This window comes from Cornus florida, unplaced genomic scaffold, assembly GCF_030987335.1.
Source record: "Cornus florida cultivar Cherokee Brave unplaced genomic scaffold, ASM3098733v1 CherokeeBrave_3.0.0_Hap2_Chr03, whole genome shotgun sequence".
NCBI lineage: Eukaryota > Viridiplantae > Streptophyta > Magnoliopsida > Cornales > Cornaceae > Cornus > Cornus florida.
This window is the reverse complement of record NW_026775573.1, coordinates 76773437-76798157: the sequence shown is the minus strand read 5'-3', so window position 1 is coordinate 76798157 and position 24721 is coordinate 76773437. Positions and strand designations below refer to the sequence as shown.

At 36.5% G+C, this 24721-nt stretch overlaps 1 protein-coding gene across 1 annotated transcript in view; it reads right to left on the bottom strand.

Moving 5' to 3' along the window:
- Positions 1–24648: 24648 nt before the first annotated feature.
- The window catches only part of LOC132301751 (dirigent protein 23-like), a 573-nt gene continuing 500 nt past the window's right edge, over positions 24649–24721 (bottom strand). Inside the window, exon 1 of the mRNA XM_059798980.1 lies at positions 24649–24721. This exon is cut by the window's right edge and continues 500 nt beyond it. Coding sequence (XP_059654963.1) covers positions 24649–24721 — 73 coding nt within the window.

Here is a 24721-nt window from a genome sequence, read left to right as displayed (position 1 = left end):
TTCGACATTCATCACATCATATTAGTTGTGGACTTAGAGCATGTACTGTATAGGTTTCCAAATTTGGTTGTGCTTGGTAGATAGTTGATTATCTTGCATATTCCTATTAATATATGCGTTGTTGCATAACTTGTTGATTTTGGAAACTTGGGGATGTCGTTGTTTGACTATGGCTAGGATGTGGTTCTAGTACGGGGGATAGTCCCTTTATATGGTCTAGTGCGCACATAGGGAGGTTACCCATGGGCTAGTAACCCTAAAGTAACTATGTTATCGGTCTGATCCGGTGTGACGTCCGAGTATCCACTTTGTTTGATTTCGCATTTCATTTTCAAGTTGATAACTAGATGATGTTGTAACTTGTTGTTTCTTATTTGTCGTTCCATTTTAAGTTACAGGATGTTAACTTTGCGAAATTATGCTTTATGCGTTGTATTGGAAGTTCCAATGTTAGTTAAATTGCATCGATATTGAAAATCGTGTTTTAACGTTCTAATAAAGCTTAGGATTGATCCTATTGATTCATTTATAACATAGACGTTAGGTGGCATGAACCACTACTGTTATTTTATGCTTTAGATTCTAAGTTGATGGCTTTGAGAACTTAAACCTTGTTGCATTGTATAACATGCTCTTTTGTTGTTGAATTGCATGGATAATGTGATTCTTGTTAACTTGTATTCAAATATGCTTTTGTTATGTTGTATGGATTACTCTAGACCTAGTTCAATTATATTGAAAATGCAATTCATGTTAATATATGCTCAAGCATTCTTCTTGTCGTGTTCTTTAGATTATCCCAACCATGATTCGTTTCATACACGTAGAGCCCCTTTAACATGTTTCACCTTAAGGTGATAAATTTGTAAAATGATAGGTCGATGCATGTTCATCTCCTATGAGTAGCTTTATGTTACTCACCCCTACGATACTGGGGCATATTTTAGGTACGAAGACTTGGTTCGTGAAGCCTAGCATTCCTTGGATGTCGAGTAACTTTCAAGTTTCCATTTCATGCAAATATTAGCATGAAATGTCGTTTTGTAGACTTATATGTCAAAATATGCATGTTTGATTCCATGTATGTAATGTGTATTTAAGTACACTCCTTTCAATGTATTTGATATGTATGAGATGAGGCCGGAGGCCAATGACATGTATATTGTATTTTATGCAACTTTTTAACTTCATGAAATGTTATGAAAAACTTGAAAAATCGCAAGTCATTCCTTCACCACGGTTGCATCGGGTGTGGGAATTCCATTTTCATTCTTTTATAGGGTCTTGTTAATCTTGTATGAAGTGTGGCCAAGGGCCAAACGGTCATTTGGTCCCGTTTTGCATTTTTGGATTCCATGTTTTCCATTTCAAGTCCATTTTTGCCTTTTTGCCCGTAGGGGGTTCGAATTTTGCATCGGCTATATTTTTAAGCCATGGACCATTGTAGCGCATCTAAATAGGTAAGTTATGTTTGCGTGCATAGTCGTTTCTGGGCAAAACCTCATCGTTTGTGTTTTGAGCCTCTTGTGAATTCATTTCGCATTTTTTTTGCATATTCCGATCTAGGGGCATTATGGACCTTTTAGATCAGTTTTGTTTTCTTCTTTTGATATGGTTGAATAGAAAACATGATTTTAAGGGGGGTTTCTTCTTCGTGTTTTTCCAGAAAAATGTCGTCTTGGTACCGGAAATCCCTCGTGAAGTTTCAGCTTCCAGTTTTCATTTAGCAGCTTTATGACCCTCTTGTTCAGTTCTGATCTAGGGGCATTTTGGGGATTTCACAGTGAGTGTTTTTCGATTCCGTCGGCTTTGTCTCGTAGAAAACTTGATTTTAGGGGGGGTTTCTTTTTTGTGTTTTTCTAGAAAAACTCGTCTTGACCTCCGTTTTAAGCCTCAGTTCTGGGTATATCAAAAAAAAAATGTAGTAGCAGCCATGGGTTGCCACCAGCCATGTCTTTGGGCGCCGGCATGCATGCCGGTGGGCTCGCGCATGGGTGCCGTGTGCGCCATGGCCCCTCGTCGGGCCGCCGCGACGTCAATTCTTCTTTTGGGCGTTTCTCCTTCGTCCGGACTCCGATTCAAGTGATTTTTTTTTTTAAACTTAACTAATTTTTCGCTGTCTTTGCAACGGTGTGCTCAGTTGCACCCGGTTTTTCCTGGATAATTACCAGTTTACCCTTTTTGCCTTAAGTGCTCATTTTTCTTCGTTATGCCGTTTCTCCTTCGTCCGGACTCCGAATCATGCGATTTTTGAATCCATCTTGATTAGTTTTTCGTTGTCCTTCCAGCGGTGTGCTTGGTGGCACCCGAATCTACAATTTTTAGAAATGACTATTTTGCCCCTGGGGGCTTATTTGTCATATTTTTGATCTTTTGCTTCCGTATCAGTTCTTGTTGAGTTCCACGACCTCATGGAAGGTCACTTTGACTTCTTAGAGTCTTGTTTTCTGTTTTTGCTTCCGCATTCGGATCCGTTATCGGATCATCCTTACGGTTCATCACAGGATACGCTAGCCTAAAAACCAGGGTCGTCACATAGTCAATTCCAGTTTGTTGTGAATAGCCTTTACACACCAACCTTGCTTTATTCCTGATCACAACTCCTTTTTCATTCATCTTATTTCTGTAAATCCATTTAGAGCCAATAACATTTTTGTTTGCAGGTCTAGGTACCAATGTCCAAGTATCATTCTTGTTAATTTGATCCAGCTCTTCTTGCATGGCTACAACCCAATCCTCAATCTTCTTAGCCTCATAGTAGGATTTAGGTTCAATAGATGATAACATTGCAAGGTGGCTGTATTCTTTGTTATCTTCAGCTTCCAACTCAGTTAGCTTCTTCCTATTCCTTATTTGAACTCCAGCTTGAGATGAACCAATAATGTTTTCAGCTTGAACCTGCTTCTGCAACACTGGGTAAGTAGTTTCTTTTGAACTCTCAGGTTCAGTCACTAAAGAGCTGACTTCATTTGAACCAATTGTAGTATTGCTGTTTTTAGGCAGAATCACTTGAGGATTTTCATTAAATTTTACATGGATTGACTCAACCATTTCGAGGATCTAAGATTGTAGCATCTATAAGCCTTGCTCTTTGTAGAATACCCCAAAAATATACCTTCATCAGATTTTGAATCAAACTTCCCCAAACTGTCAATGTGATTAAGTATATAACACTTGCTGCCAAATATTCTGAAATAGTGTATTGTTGCAGGTCTTCCATACTATAATTCAAATGGTGTATTGGTTGAATTTGGTCTAAGAAGAACTCTATTGATGATGTACACAACAATACTAATAGCTTCAGCCCAAAATCCTTTTGCTGAACCTTTTTCAAGCAGCATTGTTCTTCCCATTTCTTAAACTGTTCTGTTCTTTCTCTCCACAACTCCATTCTGTTGAGGTGTAGCAACAGCTAAGAATTCTTTTTTGATTCCCTTGTCATCACAGTAGTGCTCAAATTCTTTCATGGTAAACTCAGAACCAAAATCAGACCTGAGTTTCTTCACAGTGCAGCTCCTTTCATTTTCAACAAGGTTGACAAACTTAATAAAGTGTGTAATAGCCTCAGACTTTTCTTTCAGAAAGTAAACCCACACCATTCTGCTGAAGTCATCAATAAGTAGCATAAAATACTTACTGCCACCAATACTTGTGGTTCTGGTAGGTCCACAAAGATCCATGTGTATCAGGTTAAGTGCCTTAGAGGAGTTAATTTCCTTGGAATGGAATGAAACTTTAGTTTGTTTTCCTTGTTGACATGCTTTACAAAGATTATTATCCTTAAAATAAATGTCAGGCAGACCTTTAACAACATTCAGCTTCAATATCTTGGACATGTTCCTTGAATGAAGATGGCTTAACCTCTTATGCCACAACTTAGCTTCATTACAAGTTGTTAAGTTGCATTGGGTGACCTGACTTTCTTCAGTGACTGTGTAGACATTTCTTGCGGATCTACTTGTTGAGAATATAACTTGTTTTGATTCCAGATCAATCACATTGCATCTTTCTTTGTTAAAGCAAACTTCCTTCCCACTATCACACAATTGACTTACACTTAGGAGATTATGTCTGAGCCCTTTAACCAATATAACTTCTTGAATCTCTGGCAACTCTTCAGACTTACTCACAGTGCCAATTCTAACAATCTTAGCTCTTTGATTGTCCCCAAATATAACATTTCCACCATCAAACTGCTATAAGGAGTTAAATTTTGAGCCATCACCTGTCATGTGTCTTGAACAACCATTGTCAACATACCATTTATCCTGAGTATTACAGGCTTTAAAAGCTGTATACACAAGAAGACTTATAAAGTTCAGCTTCTTGGGGATCCACATCATCTTAGATTTCACCACTAACCCTTTGTCTTTAACTTTCACTCGTTGAGTTAGGTCTGACTTCTTCATATACATCTTAGTGATCTTGAAGTTCCTTGCAACTGATGTAACAAAGTCTCTCTGATTGAAACTCAGAGGATATTGAATGTTATTAAAAATATCAAACCTTGATCTCAGAGGTTTCACAATGGGATATCTTGCATATACTTATCCAGTGGTGGCCTTCACAAATGTTGAGTGTTTCTGACTAATCTTAGCAGCTGAATCACATACATATCCAATTCCAGTCTTCCCAATTTGCTTAGTAGATTGTTTCCAAATTTTAGCCATTTTCAGAGATCTCTCCTCAAGTATAGTAGATAGTTCTTCCTTGCATCTTTTAGTAGACTACTGAAAGTTACTTTGAATCTTGAGTATGCTTAAGAGAATAAGGGAAATTGAACACATAGTTGACAATTTGAGTTTTAAGTGTTTGGTGAGAATTTGTCTAGACCTTAATAGTTCTGAATTTAGCTTTCTGATCTGAGATTTTTGTTCATTGCACTTCACAACAAGTCTTTCACATTCTTCCAGAATTTCCTCAATCTCTGTGTCAGTATCTTCTTTAGTTTCAACAGACTCTTTTGATGGTTCTAGAATGGCCATGAATAAACATTCATCTTCTTGATCTTATTTAAGTTTCTCTTCTTCTTCAATGGTTGTTTCCCAGTCTGAGAGTAAGGCTTTTCTTCCAAACTTTCCTTTGTTGTTAAGTCCTTCAAACTTTCTCTGAGTTTGCCTTTTAGAGTTAGGACTGTTGGATACAATATGACTAGGCTTTCAACACCCATAGCATGTTAAATTCTATAGCTGAGATTTCCTTTCAAACCTGAATTTTCTGAATTTCTTAGCAAGGTAAGCCACTTCATCCTCTTCAAGATCATCTTCTGACTTAGACTTATCTTCTTTAACATTCTCTTTGGCTTTCAGTGCTGTTTATCTTCTATGCAAAGTAGGAGGACCAACTCTCATCTCATAAGCTGTGAGAGATGCTTGAAGTTCATCAATCTTCATGTTGGACAAATCTTTGTCTTCTAGAATAGTGACCTTGGCATTGAATCTAGAAGTGAGAGATCAAAGAATTTTCTTACACACATCAGAGTTTTTAATATCTTCAGCATGAGCTCTCATATTATTTACAAGATCATTGATTTTGAACATGTATTCTGCAATAGTTTCTCTTTCTTCCATTTTATAAACTTCATATTGAACCTTGAATAGCTGAATTTTGTTTTCCTTTATGACCTTGTTTCCCTCATGAGCTGCCTGAAGGGAATCCCACATTTCTTTGGCTGTCTTACAATTCTTCACTCTGGTAAATTCTTGCTACTTCAAGGCACAAAAAAGAACATGTTTGGCCTTTCCATCATTAGCAACAGCTATCTTATCTTCAGCAGATGGATTTTCAGGATTGAGAATCACAACACCATGTATGGCAGCATACCAAACATCATAGGATTGAGACATCAAAAAGGCTTCCATTCTAGCTTTCTAAGAATCATAGTTAGAGCCTTCAAAACTAGGAGCTTTGTTAATAACTTGACCTTCATCCATAGCTAGGACCAACTGCCAGCTTGTTAGAACCTTTCAATGCAGACCCAAGCTCTGATACCAATTGTTGAACCAAGTGGGGGGGGGGGGGGTGAATTGGTTAATCTCTTCCCAACAACAACAATAAGAATATTCAGCAAGCAAACAATGAGAATATAAAACAGGATTTACAAGGAAACCCTTTCCACTAGGGAAAACCTTGGTTCTTGGCCATGAACAATGAAGATCACTACTAGATGTATGTACCTTGTTACACACTCAGCTGTCTCACCCTCTGCACACACCTAAGCATAAGAATGAACACTAGCTTTCACAACCAATACACACACTATCTAATTTCAGTGCACACACACACTCCCCCTGTCCTAAGCACCGTTGCTTGGACCAACAAAGCTTATATAGCTCACCACATCCATCATTACAAATCATTAACAAGATAATAAAACTTCTTCTTCAAGTGGAATAGTTTAAGCAATACAAAACACCAAATTACTGCCTCAAGATCACTAAACTGCTGCAGCAAGTTATTGAAGGGTAAAATTGGAATTTCCTTCGAGATTAGTTCACCTGTAGCTTCCACAGTCTTAATTTACTGCAATACTCATGTTAACATCCTTAAGCAAGTTAACACAGCATCAGTCTATATCAAAGTTCAATCTCAGTTCAGAAATAAGCATAGCTCAACTCAGTTTTAGAGGTTTTGCAACGTCACAACCACAGTCTGTCAAAGTTTTGCCCCACAACCAATTTCAATAGCTTTAATTCATCCAAATAGACTTGCTAGCACATAGATAGTTCATAGAATAGCTAGCCTTAAACATTTTGCACTTGAATCACAATTTATGCAGGAAAACAGGCTTATCAACTGATCTAAGAGCTCAAAATTCATTTCAGCATGTTTCAGTTCAAAGCAAATTATTGAGCAAGTGTAAATAGCATAGTTATACTTGTGACAACCCTCAGAAATGACCACAGCAACTTGGAGCTCAGATTCACTACTCAATCCAACCCTTTCTTCAGCAATTTCAACAGCAGCAACATCTCAGCACATTGATCACACACAAGGCTTGAGTCAGTGGGTTTTTCTAGCATAGATCATCATCTCAAATCACAGAAAAACTTTTTCAATAATGGGAGCTCGAGAGTTCTTTTCTACAGCTAGCTCTTGGTCTCAATAAATGGCCATAAAACCTAAAAATCACTTATAGCAGCATAGATATATCCAAGTGACAATGATTGACTGCACCACCATTAATTTAATGCTGTCACCTTTCAGCCAATGATTACAAAGGAACAATTTTGACATTCCCTGAGTGAAAATGTAACGACCCTAGATTTTTCAACTCAGTGTGTCCTGTGATGACCCGAACTGCATCCAAGATGCGGAAACTAGAAACAAGACAATGGTCTCTGAAGGTACAACACACCTCTAAGACCCTAATATGACCTTTCATGAGGTCACAGAACCCAAAGGAATAAGTACGGAAGCAAGAGATTGGAAGGATAACAATTAAGCCCCAAGGGGCAAAATAGTCATTTCTGAAATATAAATTTTAGTGCCAAAAGGTAAAACAATGGTTTCTAGGGATACTACATGTCTATAAGACACCAAGGTGACCCTCAATGAGGTTACGAAACCCATAAGGAACAAGTGCGGAAGTGACGTTCCAAAAATGGATAAGAACAAACCTAGGGATAAAATGGTCATTTCATAGAGAAATGGATGCTACCAAGCATACTATTGGAAAAACAACGAAAAATTCATGAATTTAGACTCAAGAATCACCTAATTCGGAGTCCGGATGGCAAAGATATCAAGTCCCGAAGTCGAAGAAGGGAAACCCTATCCCGGTTCGAACCGAATCCTGACACTACTTCACTAAAACTTGAATAACTTGAGCTACAAATAGAATCTGAATCTCTAACTGGTACCGTTTGAAATTTTATTTCGACGCGGTCATTTTAGACTCAAGAACGGACCAATTTTGCATTAAAACAAGTGAGATATGGCCTGTTGAAGAAAAGTGTCCAGTACAGGAACAGTATCAGCGGGGGCCCGCCAAAAACCTGCAGGGGCCCACCAAATATGGCAAAAAGTCATGGGCACCCACCAAATGACTGTGGGGGCCCGCCAAATGGGGCAATGGCATGGGCTGGAACCTGAAAAATTGCAGGAACAGTGCTTTTAGCAGCAAAATGAACTTGCCACGAAGTTTTTGTGGTCTAGATGACATTTTTCGGAAACACACAAAGAAGAAACTCCCCCTAAAATCACATTTTCCATATAACAGAGTCAAGAATGGAATTTATTTCCCAAAGGAAATACCCAAAACGTCCTTAAGAAAGATCTTTCAACAAAAGGTGAAATGAAACCGTAGGAGGCTCAAAACGCAAACAAAAAGGTTTTTCATGAAAACGATCATGCACACAAACGTATTATATCTATTTAGACATGCGCCAATGGTTCACGGCCTTCGCAAACACTCAATGCAAAAAGTGACCCTTCAAACCTCCATTTCACAAGAATTTGTCTAAAAACATAAAATATGGAGACTAAGAGCATATGCAAAATTTAGAAAGGTGTTTGGCCCTTGGCCACACTTCAAATAAAGTAAATAGACCTCAAATGAAAACTCATAACCTAAAAATCCCTCCCAATGCAAAAAAAAATGATACCTAAAAACCTTAGGTTTCTCTGTTGTCCCATTTAAAAACAATTTTTCATGAATAATGCATAAAGGTGAATCTATATATAAATTGGCTCTTGGCCACATATTACATATTCAAAATAAGTATCAAAAGGTGTACTTAAGTGCACATTACATGACTTGAACGTTAAACACAAGTGTTTGACATAGTAAGCAAAATGGAACAAGATTTGCTAACATGTGCATATTCTAACATAGCAAAAAAATACTCCAAGTAGTCTAGCAAGTCTAAGATTGTTGTGCATCCCACATTATGGCTTCTTTACCTGCAAAACACCTATTAACTTAGGGGTGAGTAAACAAGTTTACTCGTAGGGAATGCATGGGTTTATTTTTGTACCAAGTTACAATCCAATACCATTTAATTCATGCTATCAAGTGACAATAGAACTTTCAACATAACACAATGAGATATAATTTCACAAAGTTAACAACTTGGAATTTAAATGCGAAATCAAACCAAAGTGGATACTTAGACGTCACGCCGGATTAAACCGACAATATGATTACTTTAGGGTTACTAGCCCATGGGTAACCTCCCTATGTGTGCACTAGACTATATAGAGGGACAATCCCCCGTACTAGAACTAAGTCCTAACCATAGCCAAACAACCACATCTCCAAGTTTCCAAAATCAACAAATTGTGCAACAACGTATATATATCAACATGTATATACAAGATATCAACTATTTACCAAGCACAATCCAATTTTGGAAACTTATACAATACATGCTCAAAGTTTACAACTACTATGGCATGAAAGATGTCAAATACAAAGTGTGCAATTCCATACACATAACAACAATATATTCAATAAGAAAAAACATATTCTCATGAATATAAAAGTAACAACTATGTTATCCAATGCTCAAAAGTAATCAAGTGAACATACACCAAATCCAAATCCATGATTTAAATATAAAAATAACTTCCAAAATGCAATTAAATCCATGGAGTAATAAATAGAATTTAATTAAACATAAATACTTAAATTCTCTAAATTCCAAGTTAATCCTAAATAACCTCAATATAATATATATTGAAGGACATGTCATGGTCATCACATATATAACATCAAATGACAATTTAAGTGATTAAAACACTTAAAACAAAATTAATCAAGCTAATTAATTAATTTCCCCTAGATTTTGAAACAATTCCAAATGCCCTCAATTTAATCTATGTTAGAGAACATGCCAAGGCCTATCCAAATACCACATTATATCATGATTTCATGCTTGCTATCACCATGTGAATTAAACTTTCGCAAAAGATATATATTAAATAAATTTTGCAATTCTTATCCAAATGCCCCAAATTTAATATATGTTGTAGTACATGCCATGGTTATTATATAAATCGCTTCAAAATTTGATTTAAGTCATAGGAACATATAAATAAAAATTAATTAAATTAATTCATTAATCCCTCTAGATTTTAAAACAACTCTAAATAACCTCAAATTAACATAAGTTATAAATCAAGCCATGGTCATGTTATTTATCAAGTCTAAAGTGAATTACATACAAGTTACAATTAATCATTTATTTTTCATTTTAATACAATACAAACATATAACTTAGATATCACTATAGGAACAAATGAAATCACTTGGAAGATAAATGATAACACCCCCTACCTCACTAGAGAAGTGTCTATCTAGAATCCAAGGCAAATCAACTCAAAATGGCAAACCCTTCAAGAGTTATGTAGAGGAGGATGAGGGAAACAAAAAGTGTTCCAAGCTTCATGGTTTAAGGTGAGTGGAAGGCCATCAAAAATCAAGGTCAAGGCCAAAGGTTTCAAGCTCCATCCATGGAGTCTAGGGTTTTTGGTGAGGAAGGAATGAAATAATGTGAAAATGTGTGAGTGGAGGAAATAGAAATCCTCCACTCACTATGTGCTCTTACACCATGGTCAAGACACACTAGTTTGGTCAATTGCTCAAAAACCCCTCTTTAAAACCATAATCCCAAAGTGGCCTAAAAGTATTTTGCAAGACTTAATTTGGAGCATACACTTGTCACAAATCCAAGGCTCCATCCTAAGCTTAATCTCAAGCCTACACTTGTCAACTATCCAAGCCAACAAGTGGACCAATCATAGGCGAACAAGTGGGTGAATCTCCACCCTCCACACGTCCTCATCCAAGGCCTCAAAGTGTTTCCACACATATGTCAATAAGTGGACCAATGAGAGTGTGACACTTGTCACACTTACCCTAAATTGCAAAAAGGTCCTTTTTGAAAATATCTTCCAAATTAAATTACAAAATGGTCCCTAAGACGAAAAATAATTACTTTACTTAATTACCCAAAAACCCCTCAAGTTATGGATAATTATAAAAAGTCTTGTTTTCATAACTTTTACAAAGAAAGTAAGCATTTAATATGCATTTCTACAAAAGTAAAAATGCAGATGTCATGGAATTTAAATATCATAGACGTATGCAAAACCGGAATCAAATCCGAGCACAAAAAAATGAGGTTATGTAAGTAAAAGTGAAAAACGAGAAGAGTACGAAATAAGGAAAAGACGAAAAAAATTAATAGTGTAAAAAAAAACAAAAAATGTAGAAATGACTCGGTCCTCAAAGGAAGTCGTCAATCCAAAGGAAAAAGTCTCAGAAACCATTTCCGAGCACTTGAGACGACACTAAGAGGCCGGAAATCGAACCCGAAAAGGAAAAGACAATGAAAAAAAAAATTATCTGTAAAATTTGAAGAAAGGGAAAGAAATGAAAATGACCGGGTCATCACAACCTTCTCACCTTAAAGGGATTTTGTTCTCGAAATCTAGCCCCAAGAAACTAAAGGTGAATCCAGGATAACCACGGAGTACATCTCCGAGTACCCCACACAACGTGCTACAAAAGCAATCCCAAAGCTGAAAGACAACATACAAACCAATGTCATTCGCACCCACGTGCTTACGACAGGACAACCTCTCAAAAGGAAATTGACCACACGGTCACACGATAAGTCAAAAGTCACACACGAAGAACCCAAGGTTGGACAAAGGAATGGAAGACAACAACCATAAGCATTCCTCCTGATGAACCATCATACCGATCCAAAAACAACCACCAAAAGAACTCCAAGATAACCACGTATCAAATCAGGGTACAGAACAAAGACAATGTGGCAGTACGAAGAGCGACCATAACCTGCCCACACTTACTCGTTAGTAAGGTAGCATGACGGTACTGGGTACTAATTCATGACCTTCCTCCCACTAGGTCTACCCATGAAACCTGTCGATACAAATGACATTAATGTCGGGAAAAGATCATCACCAAATGCACTACGGAAACCAGGCATTGTGTGAGAGTTGGGGTAGCTAATCTCAAAACTCTGACAACAATGTCATAGGCACCACTACGCTTAAGGTCTTAAATCCTTAATACAACAAAGCTAACAACTCCAATGTTTTAAAATACTTCCATAACAACATCAATCAAGAGTCCTAATCCTGAAAACAAGTCAAAACATCCAGAAACCAAAATGAATCTCATTACAAGACATTTCATCGAAAGTTTTACATATCTCCCTAAAACAGATCAACTATAAGACTACACCGAAGTCAAACATCGGATTCACAACCTTATCACGGATAACTTGATCCTCGAAACACAAGTCCACTAAGTGGTACAGATATCAAAATTCTGACAACAATCAAAATCACAAAATGAGTCTCTCAAAACCGTACTTGGCCACACTAAGTTAAGTCAAAATTCCTCAATTTCTATCCATAAACAATTACTGGAACTACGATTCCTCAAAACTATACCTAGTCACAACTAGGATGAGACGACTCCACAAACAAGCCATATCCAACAACGATCCTTCAAAACTCCTCATAAGAGTTAACCACATTAAGATTTCCAAAACTGAAACAAGTCTCAAAAAGACATCCTCAAAAGAGCATCGAGCTCACCTCACGAATAAAAAAAAAATCCTCAATAATTTGGACACAAGTCCTCGTAAAATGATTTCACATAAACCAACTCACCCTGAGCACCATAACTCTGTCAACAAACACGGTAAAAACTCCCTAAGGGAAGACACGAAAGAAAGAAAACCACTAGTCCTAAGAAGGACAACACCATGACTTCACCTCTGAAACAAAAGACAACAAGGTCAAAGACTTCACCCCCTACTTGGAAGTAAGTCGACCAAAATCCACTAACCCCTCACCAAGGACTCAAGACAACCACGGTGATCCTCATGGACCAACCAACCCCAAAACTGTGCATGAGGCGACGAAGAGAAGAGACAACCAAGAGGAACCCTATCCCCCCACGAGTGTTAACACAACGAACACAAAAATAGAGCATTCTTCCCACCTTAGGGAAGCGGACAGCTCAAAATAAAACAAATGTGAAAACTCCTCCACAAGGAATCTCACAATGGAACCATTACAAAAACTCACATACGCACTAAGTGCAACCGGAGGAAACAAAAGGGGAAACTAAACATGAAAGTCATGCATATGATAAGGAATGTAACTACCAAGTAAGCAAATCTACTTACATAGATAAAATCAAGGTCACATGCAGCACGTCTCCACGTAAGCACAAAATCATGTCACTAAGTATAGTAACAACATGGCATCTCTAAGTATATAAATAAGGCATGCTAATGCCACACAACAAGAAAGTAATGTGGACACACTTCCACCTACTTATGCATCACAATATCATAATTTATACTACTAACATGGTAGTAAACAAACCTACAAAAGATAAAAATGATGCAATAATGAACCCTATGGACATCATGTCCTAGAATGTCTAGGTAAAAAGAAAGACCAATCCTAGCCATAAACTGTCTCCAAAAACCCAATGCGACAACAACCCGTCTCAAAACAAACGTGAGCCCTTACCACAATGGTAAGACTCTCACAATCCAACTCTGAATCTAGAGGTGACACTACAAGTGACACTAGCAGTGCAATGCTCTCACTACCCAAAACATCAATCAATCGACTTGACCCCAAAAGCATCATCACACAAAGAGAACTCAAAGAAAAGGGCAACTATAGCCATGCTAACAACAACCAAATCAATCACTACAACTGATCTCCAAAATAAACATCATTATCATTGTTCAAAAGGACAACACCTATCACAACAAAACCAACACTGATTCCATCCGAACTGCACTTGTAGATAGCCAGTACGGTAGCATGACAATGCCATGCACCCGCCCACAAACGTACCCGCCCACGAAAATCACAATCCTAGAGGAATTATCCTAAACAACCAAGGATCCTAAGAGGTCCATAACCTCATCATGGCCCAAAACCAATAAATCCAGCACTACGGCAACACCAAATGACTCACCTCACGAGAGCCTAAACAAAAGGTGTCTCACCACCTACCTCAAAGTCGATCCTAGGTCAACAACAACCTATACTACCACGAGATTGTGACTTCAATCACCATAAACCTCAACTCGTGCCTCAATGATCAATCCCGTGTCATGCCGAATATGCAACATAGTTATGCATATACAATTCTAATCTAGCACACATCACATTTCATGCTCTTTACATTAGAATAAAAATCATGCTTAAACAAACGGCATACTGCATATACCACATAAGCACATAAGCATATAAACATGTTATCAAACCAAAACATGTTACCCTGAAGCATAGAAGCACATGGAGCATGGCAACATAGCATGATATACACCCAAAACCTGTCGTCTAAGGTATTCAAACCTAGGAGCTCTGATACCACCTGTAAAGACCCTGGATTTTCAACCCAGTGTGTCCTGTGATGACCCGAACTAGATCCAAGATGCGGAAGTTAGAAACAAGACAATGGTCTTCGAAGGCACAACATACCTCTAAGACCCTAAAATGACCTTTCATGAGGTCACAGAACCCAAAGGAATAAGTACGGAAGCAAGAGATCGGAAGGATAACAATTAAGCCCCCAGGGACAAAATAGTCATTTATGAGAATATAGATTCAAGTGCCAAAAGGTAAAACAATGGTTTCTAGGGATACTACATGTCTATAAGACACCAAGGTGACCCTCAATGAGGTCACGGAACCCATAGGGAACAAGTGCGGAAGCACCGTTTCAAAAATGGACAAGAACAAACCTAGGGATAAAATGGTCATTTCATAGAGAAATGGATGCTACCAAGCATAACATTGGAAAAACAACAAAAAATTAATGAATTTAGACTCAAGAATCACCTAATTCGGAGTCCGGATAACAAAGATATCAAGTCCCGAAGTCGAAGGAAGGGAAACCCTATCCCGGTTCGAACAGAATCCTAGTACTACTTCACTAAAAGAAATACCCAAAATGCCTTTAAGAAAGATTTTTCAATAAAAAGGTGAAATGAATCCGTAGGAGGCTCAAAACATAAACGAAAGGTTTTTTAAATGATCATGCACGTAAACGTATTATATCTATTTAGACATGCGCCAATGGTTCACGGCTTCCGTGAACACTCAACGCAAAAAGTGACCCTCCAAACCTCCATTTCACAAGAATTTGTCTAAAAACATAAAATATGGAGACTAAGAGCATATGCAAAATTTGGAAAGGTGTTTGGCCCTTGGCCACACCTCGAATAAAGTAAATAGACCTCAAATGAAAACTCATAACCTAAAAATACCACCCAATGCAAAAAAAAAAATGATACCTAAAAACCTTAGGTTTCTCTATTGTCCCATTTAAAAGCAATTTTCCATGAATAATGCATAAAGGTGAATCTAAATATAAATTGGCTCTTGGCCACATATTACACATTCAAAATAAGTATCAAAAGGTGCACTTAAGTGCACATTACATGACTTGAACAATAAACACAAGTGTTTGACATAGTAAGAAAAATGGAACAAGATATGCTAACATGTGCATATTCTAACATAGCAAAAAAATACTCCAAGTAGTCTAGCATGTCTAAGATTGTTGTGCATCCCACATTATGGCTTCTTTACTTACAAAACAGCTATTAACTTAGGGGTGAGTAAACAAGTTTACTCGTAGGGGATGCATGGGTTTATCTTTGTACCAAGTTACAATCCAATACAATTTAATTCATGCTATCAAGTGACAATAGAACTTTCAACATAACACAATGAGAAGTAATTTCACAAAGTTAACAACTTGGAATTTAAATGCGAAATCAAACCAAAGTGGACACTTGGATGTCATGACGGATTAAACCGACAATGTGATTAATTTAGGGTTACTAGCCCATGGGTAACCTCCCTATGTGTGTACTAGACTATATAGAGGGACAATCCCCCGTACTAGAACCAAGTCCTAGCCATAGCCAAACAATGACATCCCCAAGTTTCCAAAATCAACAAATTGTGCAACAACGTATATATATCAACATGTATATACAAGATATCAACTATTTACCAAGCACAATCCAATTTTGGAAACTTATACAATACATGCTCAAAGTCTACAACTACTATGGAATGAAATATGTCAAATACAAAGTGTGCAATTCCTTACACATAGCAACAATATATTCAATAAGAAAAAACATATTCTCATGAATATAAAAGTAACAACTATGTTATCCAATGCTCAAAAGTAATCAAGTGAACATACACCAAATTCAAATCCATGATTTAAATATAAAAACAACTTCCAAAATGCAATTAAATCCATGGAGTAATAAAATAGAATTTAATTAAACATAAATAGTTAAATTCTCTAAATTCCAAGTTAATCCCAAATAACCTTAATTTAATATATATTGAAGGACATGTCATGGTCATCACATATATAACATCAAATGACAATTTAAATGATTAAAACACTTAAAACAAAATTAATCAAGCTAATTAATTAATTTCTCCTAGATTTGAAAACAATTCCAAATGCCCTTAATTTAATCTATGTTAGAGAACATGCCAAAGCCTATTCAAATATCACATTATATCATGATTTCATACTTGCTATCACCATGTGAATTAAACTTTCACAAAAGAGAAATATTAAATAAATTTTGTAATTCTTTATCCAAATGCCCCATATTTAATATATGTTGTAGTACATGTCATGGTTATTATATAAATCACTTTAAAACTTGATTTAAGTCATAGGAGCATATAAATAAAAATTAATTAAATTAATTCATTAATCCCTCTAGATTTTAAAACAACTCTAAATGACCTCAAATTAACATAAGTTATGAATCAAGCCATGGTCATGTTATTTATCAAGTTTAAAGTGAATTACATACAAGTTACAATTAATCATTTATTTCTCATTTTAATACAAGACAAACATATAACTTAGATATCACTATAGGAACAAATAAAATCACTTGGAAGATAAATGATAACACCCCTTACTTCACTAGAGAAGTGTCTCTCTAGAATCCAAGGCAAATCAACACAAAATGGCAAACCCTTCAAGGGTTATGTAGAGGAGAATGAGGGGAACAAAAAGTGTTCCAAACTTCATGGTCTAAGGTGAGTGGAAGGCCATCAAAAATCAAGGTCAAGGTCAAAGGTTTCAAGCTCCATCCATAGAGGCTAGGGTTTTTGGTGAGGAAGGAATGAAATAATGTGAAAATGTGTGAGTGGAGGAAATAGAAATCCTCCACTCACTATATGCTCTTACACCATGGTCAACACACACTAGTTTGGTCAATTGCTCAAAAACCCTTCTTTAAAACCATAATCCCAAAGTGGTCCAAAAGTAATTTGCAAGACTTAATTTGGAGCATACACTTGTCATAAATCCAAGGCTCCATCCTAAGCTTAATCTCAAGCCTACACTTGTCAACCATCCAAGCCAACAAGTGCACCAATCCTAGGCTAACAAGTGGGTGAATCTCCACCCTCCATATGTCCTCATCCAAGGCCTCAAAGTGTTTCCACACACATGTCAACAAGTGGACCAATGAGAGTGTGATACTTGTCACACTTTCCGGAAATTGCAAAAAGGTGCTTTTTGAAAATATCTTCCAAATTGAATTATAAAATGGTCTCTAAGATGAAAAATAATTACTTTACTTAATTATCCAAAAACCCCTCAAGTTATGGATAATTACAAAAAGTCTTGTTTTCATGGCTTTTACAAAGAAAGTAAGCATTTAATATTCATTTCTACAAAAGTAAAAATGTAGATGTCATGGAATTTAAATATCATGGATGTATACAAAACCAGAATCAAATCCGAGTACAAAAAAAATGAGAAGAGAACGAAATAAGGAAAAGACGAAAAAAATGAATAGTGTCAAAAAAAACAAAAAATGTTGAAATGACTCGATCCTCAAAGGAAGTTGTTAATCCAAAGGAAAGAGTCTTAGAAACCATTTCCGAGCACTCGAGACAACACTAAGAGGCGGGAAATTGAACCCGAAAAGGAAAAGACAGTGAAAAAAAAAATTATTCGCAAAATTTGAAGAAAGGGAAAGAAATGAAAATGACCGGGTCATTACAGAAAAGACAATACTGTCCTTGAAAACTCACCAAATAGAGGCACCTTGTGCATCAATAGGAACAGTTCATAAAGATGAGAACACATTGATATTCTTCTTTGCTTAACCACTATGATCTCTAACACCATTGGGGGACAGAATGTACCTGGACCACAGCCACGTGTCACACTGCTGAGAGTACTTAAAAAGTAGTGAAAACAAGCCTTATACCAGCTGTAAATTACATTCAGCATAACCTATTGCTGAGGCTGCATAAGACACAATGCAGGTTTACCACAGCAGTTCAGTGCAATGCAGCTATCCAGCCATACGAGATACCATAGAATACATCAGAGAAAGTACTAAAATACCCTTGAAAGCACCTGTGACAAATTCCTTATATGCTGATCCTGACTAAAACCATTCAATTTAGCGAAACCAAATGTACAAGCTGTGATGAATTAATTCATACCAATGTAAAAGGACTGTCACTACACTATAAATAACAATGCTGCCCAAGAGACATATGTTAAACCACAATGCAGATAGAATAAGCACTTAAGCTCACTGGACCAAAGCTTTTTGGCATGAATCAGGTAAATAGGACTTATAGAACCTTAGGACCAACATATATTAATTTTCATGCCTATAGTGTTGATTATCTTGCTAGAAATTGCGATATGGAAGCATGTTAAATTGTGTAGTAGAAATTTCTTAATTTCAATAGAATTACAAAGTATGTGACATGCATTCATAGCATTGGGCACGAAAAAGGGCAAAGTTATTTGAAATGAAAGAGAAACAAATTTTTAGGAAGAAATTTGATAAAATGGTTTTGAGAAAACCCGGTCGTCGCGGGGTTACCAAAGGGCCGTGGTGTTAATATAACCTAGAGGGAACTAGGGAAATCACCCTAGTGTGGTTGAGCTAGCTGGGCCCAAAATGACACCACGTGGGTACCAAGGGTCAGGGACAGTAGCCAATCCTTCTCTTGTGCCGTCGCAGGGTCACCAAGGGACGGGTTATATTGATAGTTTGAAAAGTGAAGGATGATTTTGCAAATGGGGAGTAACATAGCATGCCATTGCATTCCATTGCACTACATCATTTATTTTAGACTTGGAATTGATGTTGTATTTCCCTGGTAACGTATGATTCCATTTTCTACATCTCTATTCTTTGTTTAAATTCACGGGGTCATAAGAGGTGTGTCTTACGTACCACCTACTCAGCAAATTTTGCTCACACCTCATTTAATATTTTTCAGGGCTGGGAAAGGAAGTTGTGGACGCTGACCCTTCACAAGCATGAGGAGGACTAGAAACCTATTTTGTCACTTTTTGTATCTATCCCATTCTTTTGTAAAGCTGTAAACTGTGGATGTATTCATTTTGCAGTGTAGATAGAATCTCAGAGTAACACTTGTTGTATAATTGGAACTATGTATATATGTTATAACGAATAGGACATGGGGTTATATTTTGAGCTTTTATGGATGTCTAAGTGTTATGTTTTATTGACATGAATTTATGTTTGGCTACACATCAAGTTATTTATCAGGTTTGGCTCACTAAGAGTCCAGGGTTCTGAACTATTAGGCTGCATATAATAGTTATTCAGGGCCTGACGGCCGGCTGATAAGGAGAGTCAACCGACCGATAGAGCCATCCGAGGTCATTCCAAAGAGTTCCATGGTGAGAGGCCTTGTTTTGACCGGCTGAACATCACCATCAACAGACTGAAAGCCCAGGTCAGCCGACCGACCAGGTAGGTTAGCTGAACTATTAACCGTGTCAGACCGACCATTGAATCAGCCGAATGATCAACTGTGTTAGAACGAACAACCATATATGTTAGAATGACCGACCACGCAAGTCAGAAAGACCGACCACGTAGATCAGACCGACCAACCATGTAGGCCAGCCGAACGATTATGCCCTGTCAGCCGACTGACCAAGGGCTATCAGCTGGCCGACCTTTCCTCACAGACTTGCATATTTGACCCTTTTTGTAAGGTTGTGTCTTATAGCATTTTAGACAAATGAATTGACTCGTCTGACATTTATAGACACAGGAAATGGATGGTATGATCTAGTTAACCTCAGGTCCGAGTAAGGACCCGTTAACGGTTTGGACCCATGGGCTCGGGCTGTTACAGTGCCAGTGCACTTATGCTTCCAGGACCTTTAGATGATGCTGTCATGGCAGCCATAGAAAAACTATTGTCTTATCTTGCTCATGATGTGGAAGATGTTATGTTTTTCCATTAGAATCTGGCCAGCACTATAATCACTTCTAAAAAACATTCTGGATTTCCTGAACATGTCCAAGCTTCCTTGAACAAATTGCAACATCAGCTCCAATTCATCGTTGTCTACGTGAGTTCTAGTTTTTCCGCAATTGTTGAGTGTGAAAAGTAAGCTAGGCTTAAAAATAAAGCCTTTGAGGATTTCCACCTTGCATTGGAGCCTTACCTAGAAATTAAGGAGAAAGCTGAGAAGCTCATGGCTAAGAAGGAAGAGTTAAACGAGGAACTAGCTAGGATTCAAAAGGAATTGGAACAGGTGGAACATGAAGAATTTGATTTGGACCAAACAGTTAATGCCATTGTTAATGCATCAAAGTCTTTAAGGAAGGAATGGGAAAGGCTGGTTAACGAATTTCCACAATTTGAAGATGCTAAGGCCAAAGCACTGGCTACTCTTCAAGAATCAAGAAAGCTTTGGTTGGAACTTAGAGGTAGCCTTGCCTCCATTTGATCTCATGTGGTTCTTTTGTGTTTATTGTGGTTGTTTTTTGAAAACTTATGGGTTTTTTGGATAATGGTAGGAAATAAGTAGATAACTTTTGAAATCATTTGCATCACCAGCTTTTGGGGTTAGCAGCCATTTTTGGAGCATTTAATGAAATCAAATATCTAAGTATTGAATGTAAGTAATGTTTATTTCCAATTTCCTTTACATGTGCCTCTTATAAAATTGTATGAAAATTTTCTAAGTCATTAAAACTGAAAATTCCTTCACATATATTAACAATAAGGCCTAGTCATAAAATGACTTTCCATAACAAAGGATTTCAGAGAATAAACGGAATTGCTAACATGAAAAAGCACAAGCAAGATGAGTAATCCCCAGTATGAGTAGAACCTGAACCATGTAGTGTGATAAGTGCTGAAAAGTGCGTATTTAAACCCTTTAATCTTGAATGTCCTGGGACCTTATTCTATCTTATTTTTCAGTTTTAGCCTAATTTCATGTTACTTCCTTTTTCAGGCACCAATCCCCAAAATAAGTCAATTTAGCTGAATTAGAGCATTAAAAGAAGCATTGTCAAGCCTAGTGGAAGAAAGGAGCAAAATGGAAGCAATATGGTAAAAAAGCCCTCTACGATTGATCGGACCGAGCTATGATCGATCACACTATGAGCGTTCCAATCCTGCCATGATAGATCGAGCCCTTTGTCCTTATCCTCAGAAAAATATTCTTTTTGATCGATCCAACCTATCATTTGATTGATCGAACCTTTTGATCTTATCCTTACCTACCACTTTTATCTTTTTCCCAAAAATATCTCAGCTTTGTCCTAATCCAAAAAGTGCGCCGCTATGCTGCGATCGATCAGAGCAACCATATGATCGATCGAACTGCCTCAAATTGTGTGAAAAACATATTTCAAGCTGAATTGAAGGTGTGCTCGTGGTGCAATCATTTGGAGGTCCTAGTGCACAAGGTCTGACCATTGAGTGTGACATTTGAGCTACCTATATAAGGATTTTGGCTATTTTTAGCAAAATGGTTATTTAGATAGGGAGAGAATTGGCTAGAGATTAGAGAAAGAAACATACATTTTGGGAAAGTTCTTCTACTCATCTAGGGTTTCTACCAAGAATACCAAGGGTGAAGGATGAATTCTGCCATGAAGATAGCCCTTGAAGGTTGGATGACAACATCAATGAGTGGCTAAACTACTCTCTTGGGGCTAGAGATAGCCCTAAGCATGTCTTATAGACCATGATGATTTGCAATTAGTGGGATTTGTGTTGTAATTCTTGTTTTAACCTCTTATATATATAAATTTTGTTTCTACATGATTTGTGTAGTTTAATTCTTTCAATTGATCATTTAATTCTATCCATATGTCTATGTATGCTAAAATGAATGTTCATGTATTCTTTTCTAGATTTTGTGGCATTGGTGCATGTCTATATGTGTTGATATTATGAATCTATTGATGGTCAAAGCATGGTGCTTAATGGATTACTCTTGTAATTTATTTAATGGTTCATACTTATTTCTTTATGGATTGTACCACCTCATTAGTTTAAGTAGTTTAATTTTTCATGTTATTTGCATAGTTATAGTATAATTGCTTTAATTTCGTAGATAGGTGGACAATCCATTCTTATTGTTTGATGTTCCATGCTTATGAGTACAAGTAGTATATTTCTCTAATTTATTGAGTGTGCATTAATTGTGGGCTTATGAAAAGAATAATGGCTTAATTTGATATGTTGTGTTATTCACTAGATTGAATAAACAATATATGATTACTTGGCTATCCTTGGTCTGCAAAATTTCCAACAAAGGTCCTTCCACTAAATTTGAATTGACTAGAGAAAGTTTGATGATCTCATTTGACAAGGGTATGTTAATGGATAGTTTTGAGTTTTAGGGGTTCTTATTGCACACTGGGTTTTAGGTAGGTCTGGAGGGAAAAATCTCCTTACCAATGAGAACCAACCACGTCAACAAATGAATTTTAACTTATTTATTTTTGGGCCATATGACTTTCGAAGCCCAGTTCAATCAAGCCCAAATGAGCCTTTGTCAACCCATCACAGGATAAGCCTAATCTATTCTCGGTCAAAGATACAGCTTGGACAAACATTATCCTTGATTCAGATCAGATCAATCACAGCATAAAATGAGCCTCACATGGAAGGAACTATCTGAAGAAAGAGCCTTGTATAGAAGAAAAACTCCATATGGAACAAAATGTAAAAGATAATGATGATTAAAATCGTGAGAGACAAGCAAGGCGAGTCTTACCATAATTTTATTATCTAATCTTGTATAAATTGGGGCATGAGCCAGCAATAAAGATCATTGAAAATTTTCAATCTCTATTACGCTTTATTTTTATTGTTTTCATTAAGTGTTTTGTTTTCATCCTTCAACTCATCAGAGTTGATGAATTTTTGCACCTATAGTAGGGTTTAAGGGTATGTTAATGGGAGAGAAAGAAATCGGATGGAAGGAGATGTGTGAAAAGAAAATCTAAAGAATGTTGCTTTTTTTTTTTTTTTTTTTTTTTTTTAATTACATACATAGATATAGATATACATAGATCCCTATGGAATGCAGGGGTGCTTCCCACCATTGCTTGATGGAATTTATTCTTTTTGTTTAGTTTAAAGGAACTAGCTTTGTTCTCTTGAGTGAGAGTGAGTGAGAGTGGTGTGGGGACTGAGAGGAAGGGTTGCATAGATGGGAGAGAGTTTGATTGGCTCTTGGGATAATATTTCTTCATGATTTCTGCAACTAAGACTACATAAAACCAATAGGGGGTGGTAGGAAAGATATTTCTTTTGAAATGATCAATTTATTTGTTACCCAATTCATTGAGTTTTCTTAAAACATAAAACATAGTTTCTAATACGTTAAATGTTTTATTTCAGGTTGTACGGAAAGAATGATGATACTTGGAGGATAACAAGGATGATACACGGAGTCATCATTTATTTTTATTTTTTTACAATTTGATGCAAATACTAAGGATTTGAGACATTAAAAAATCTTTTATTTCCCTTGTTATTGAGACAGTTACACTCATAAATGTATTGTAATTCTTTATTTTTTTTTTTATTATTATTTTTTACATTGTTGTGGATTGGGTTTATTTGGATAGAAAATTTGGTTTATGAATGGGTTGACCTTGATTATAGGAACTTCTTTTTTAAAAAAAAAAAAAATTGCTTCATTTAAATATATTGTTATAACCTTTTAAAAAAAGTATCATTTTTCACACCATTTATATATATAAATACTACCAAGTGGCTATGGCAGCATTTTTTTTTTTTTTTCTTTTACTTTTAACATCAAATAGAATTGTTGTTAGAGACAATAAGTGTTGTAGAGTATATAAAAACATTCAAGCACAGACTCTATTAAGACAAAATGTTAATAAGAAACCTAAAAATTTTCTTTGTTGTGCTGTACAAAATCCCAATAAGACGTTATTTCTTTGTTTCGAACTCGTAACCTCCAAACTACGATAAAGCAACTTTTACTATTGAAGGTTCTAGCTAATTGTAATCTCTCTTTTCACTTAATCAATATTTTCTTCCTCTTTGTCAAGAAATTAATATTAAATAAAATAAAATAAAATAAAACAAAATAAGGATCCTGAAAGCTTTTTAGGGTTCGTTGAGAGTACCCACTTCCTCATAAAAGCTCAATAAATTCAACAAGGTATCAACATATTCCTGCACTACATAGCTGGCTTAACAAAGGAAAATAGCATTCAAAAATCACTTCAAGATTGGAGAAAAGTGGAAACTCCTAGACCCGTGACACAATACCTATCATAACTTCTAATAATGGATAGCTACAACATTCACCTCGATAATAGCATTACCCTTAGTACGATTATATAAATAAGTATTC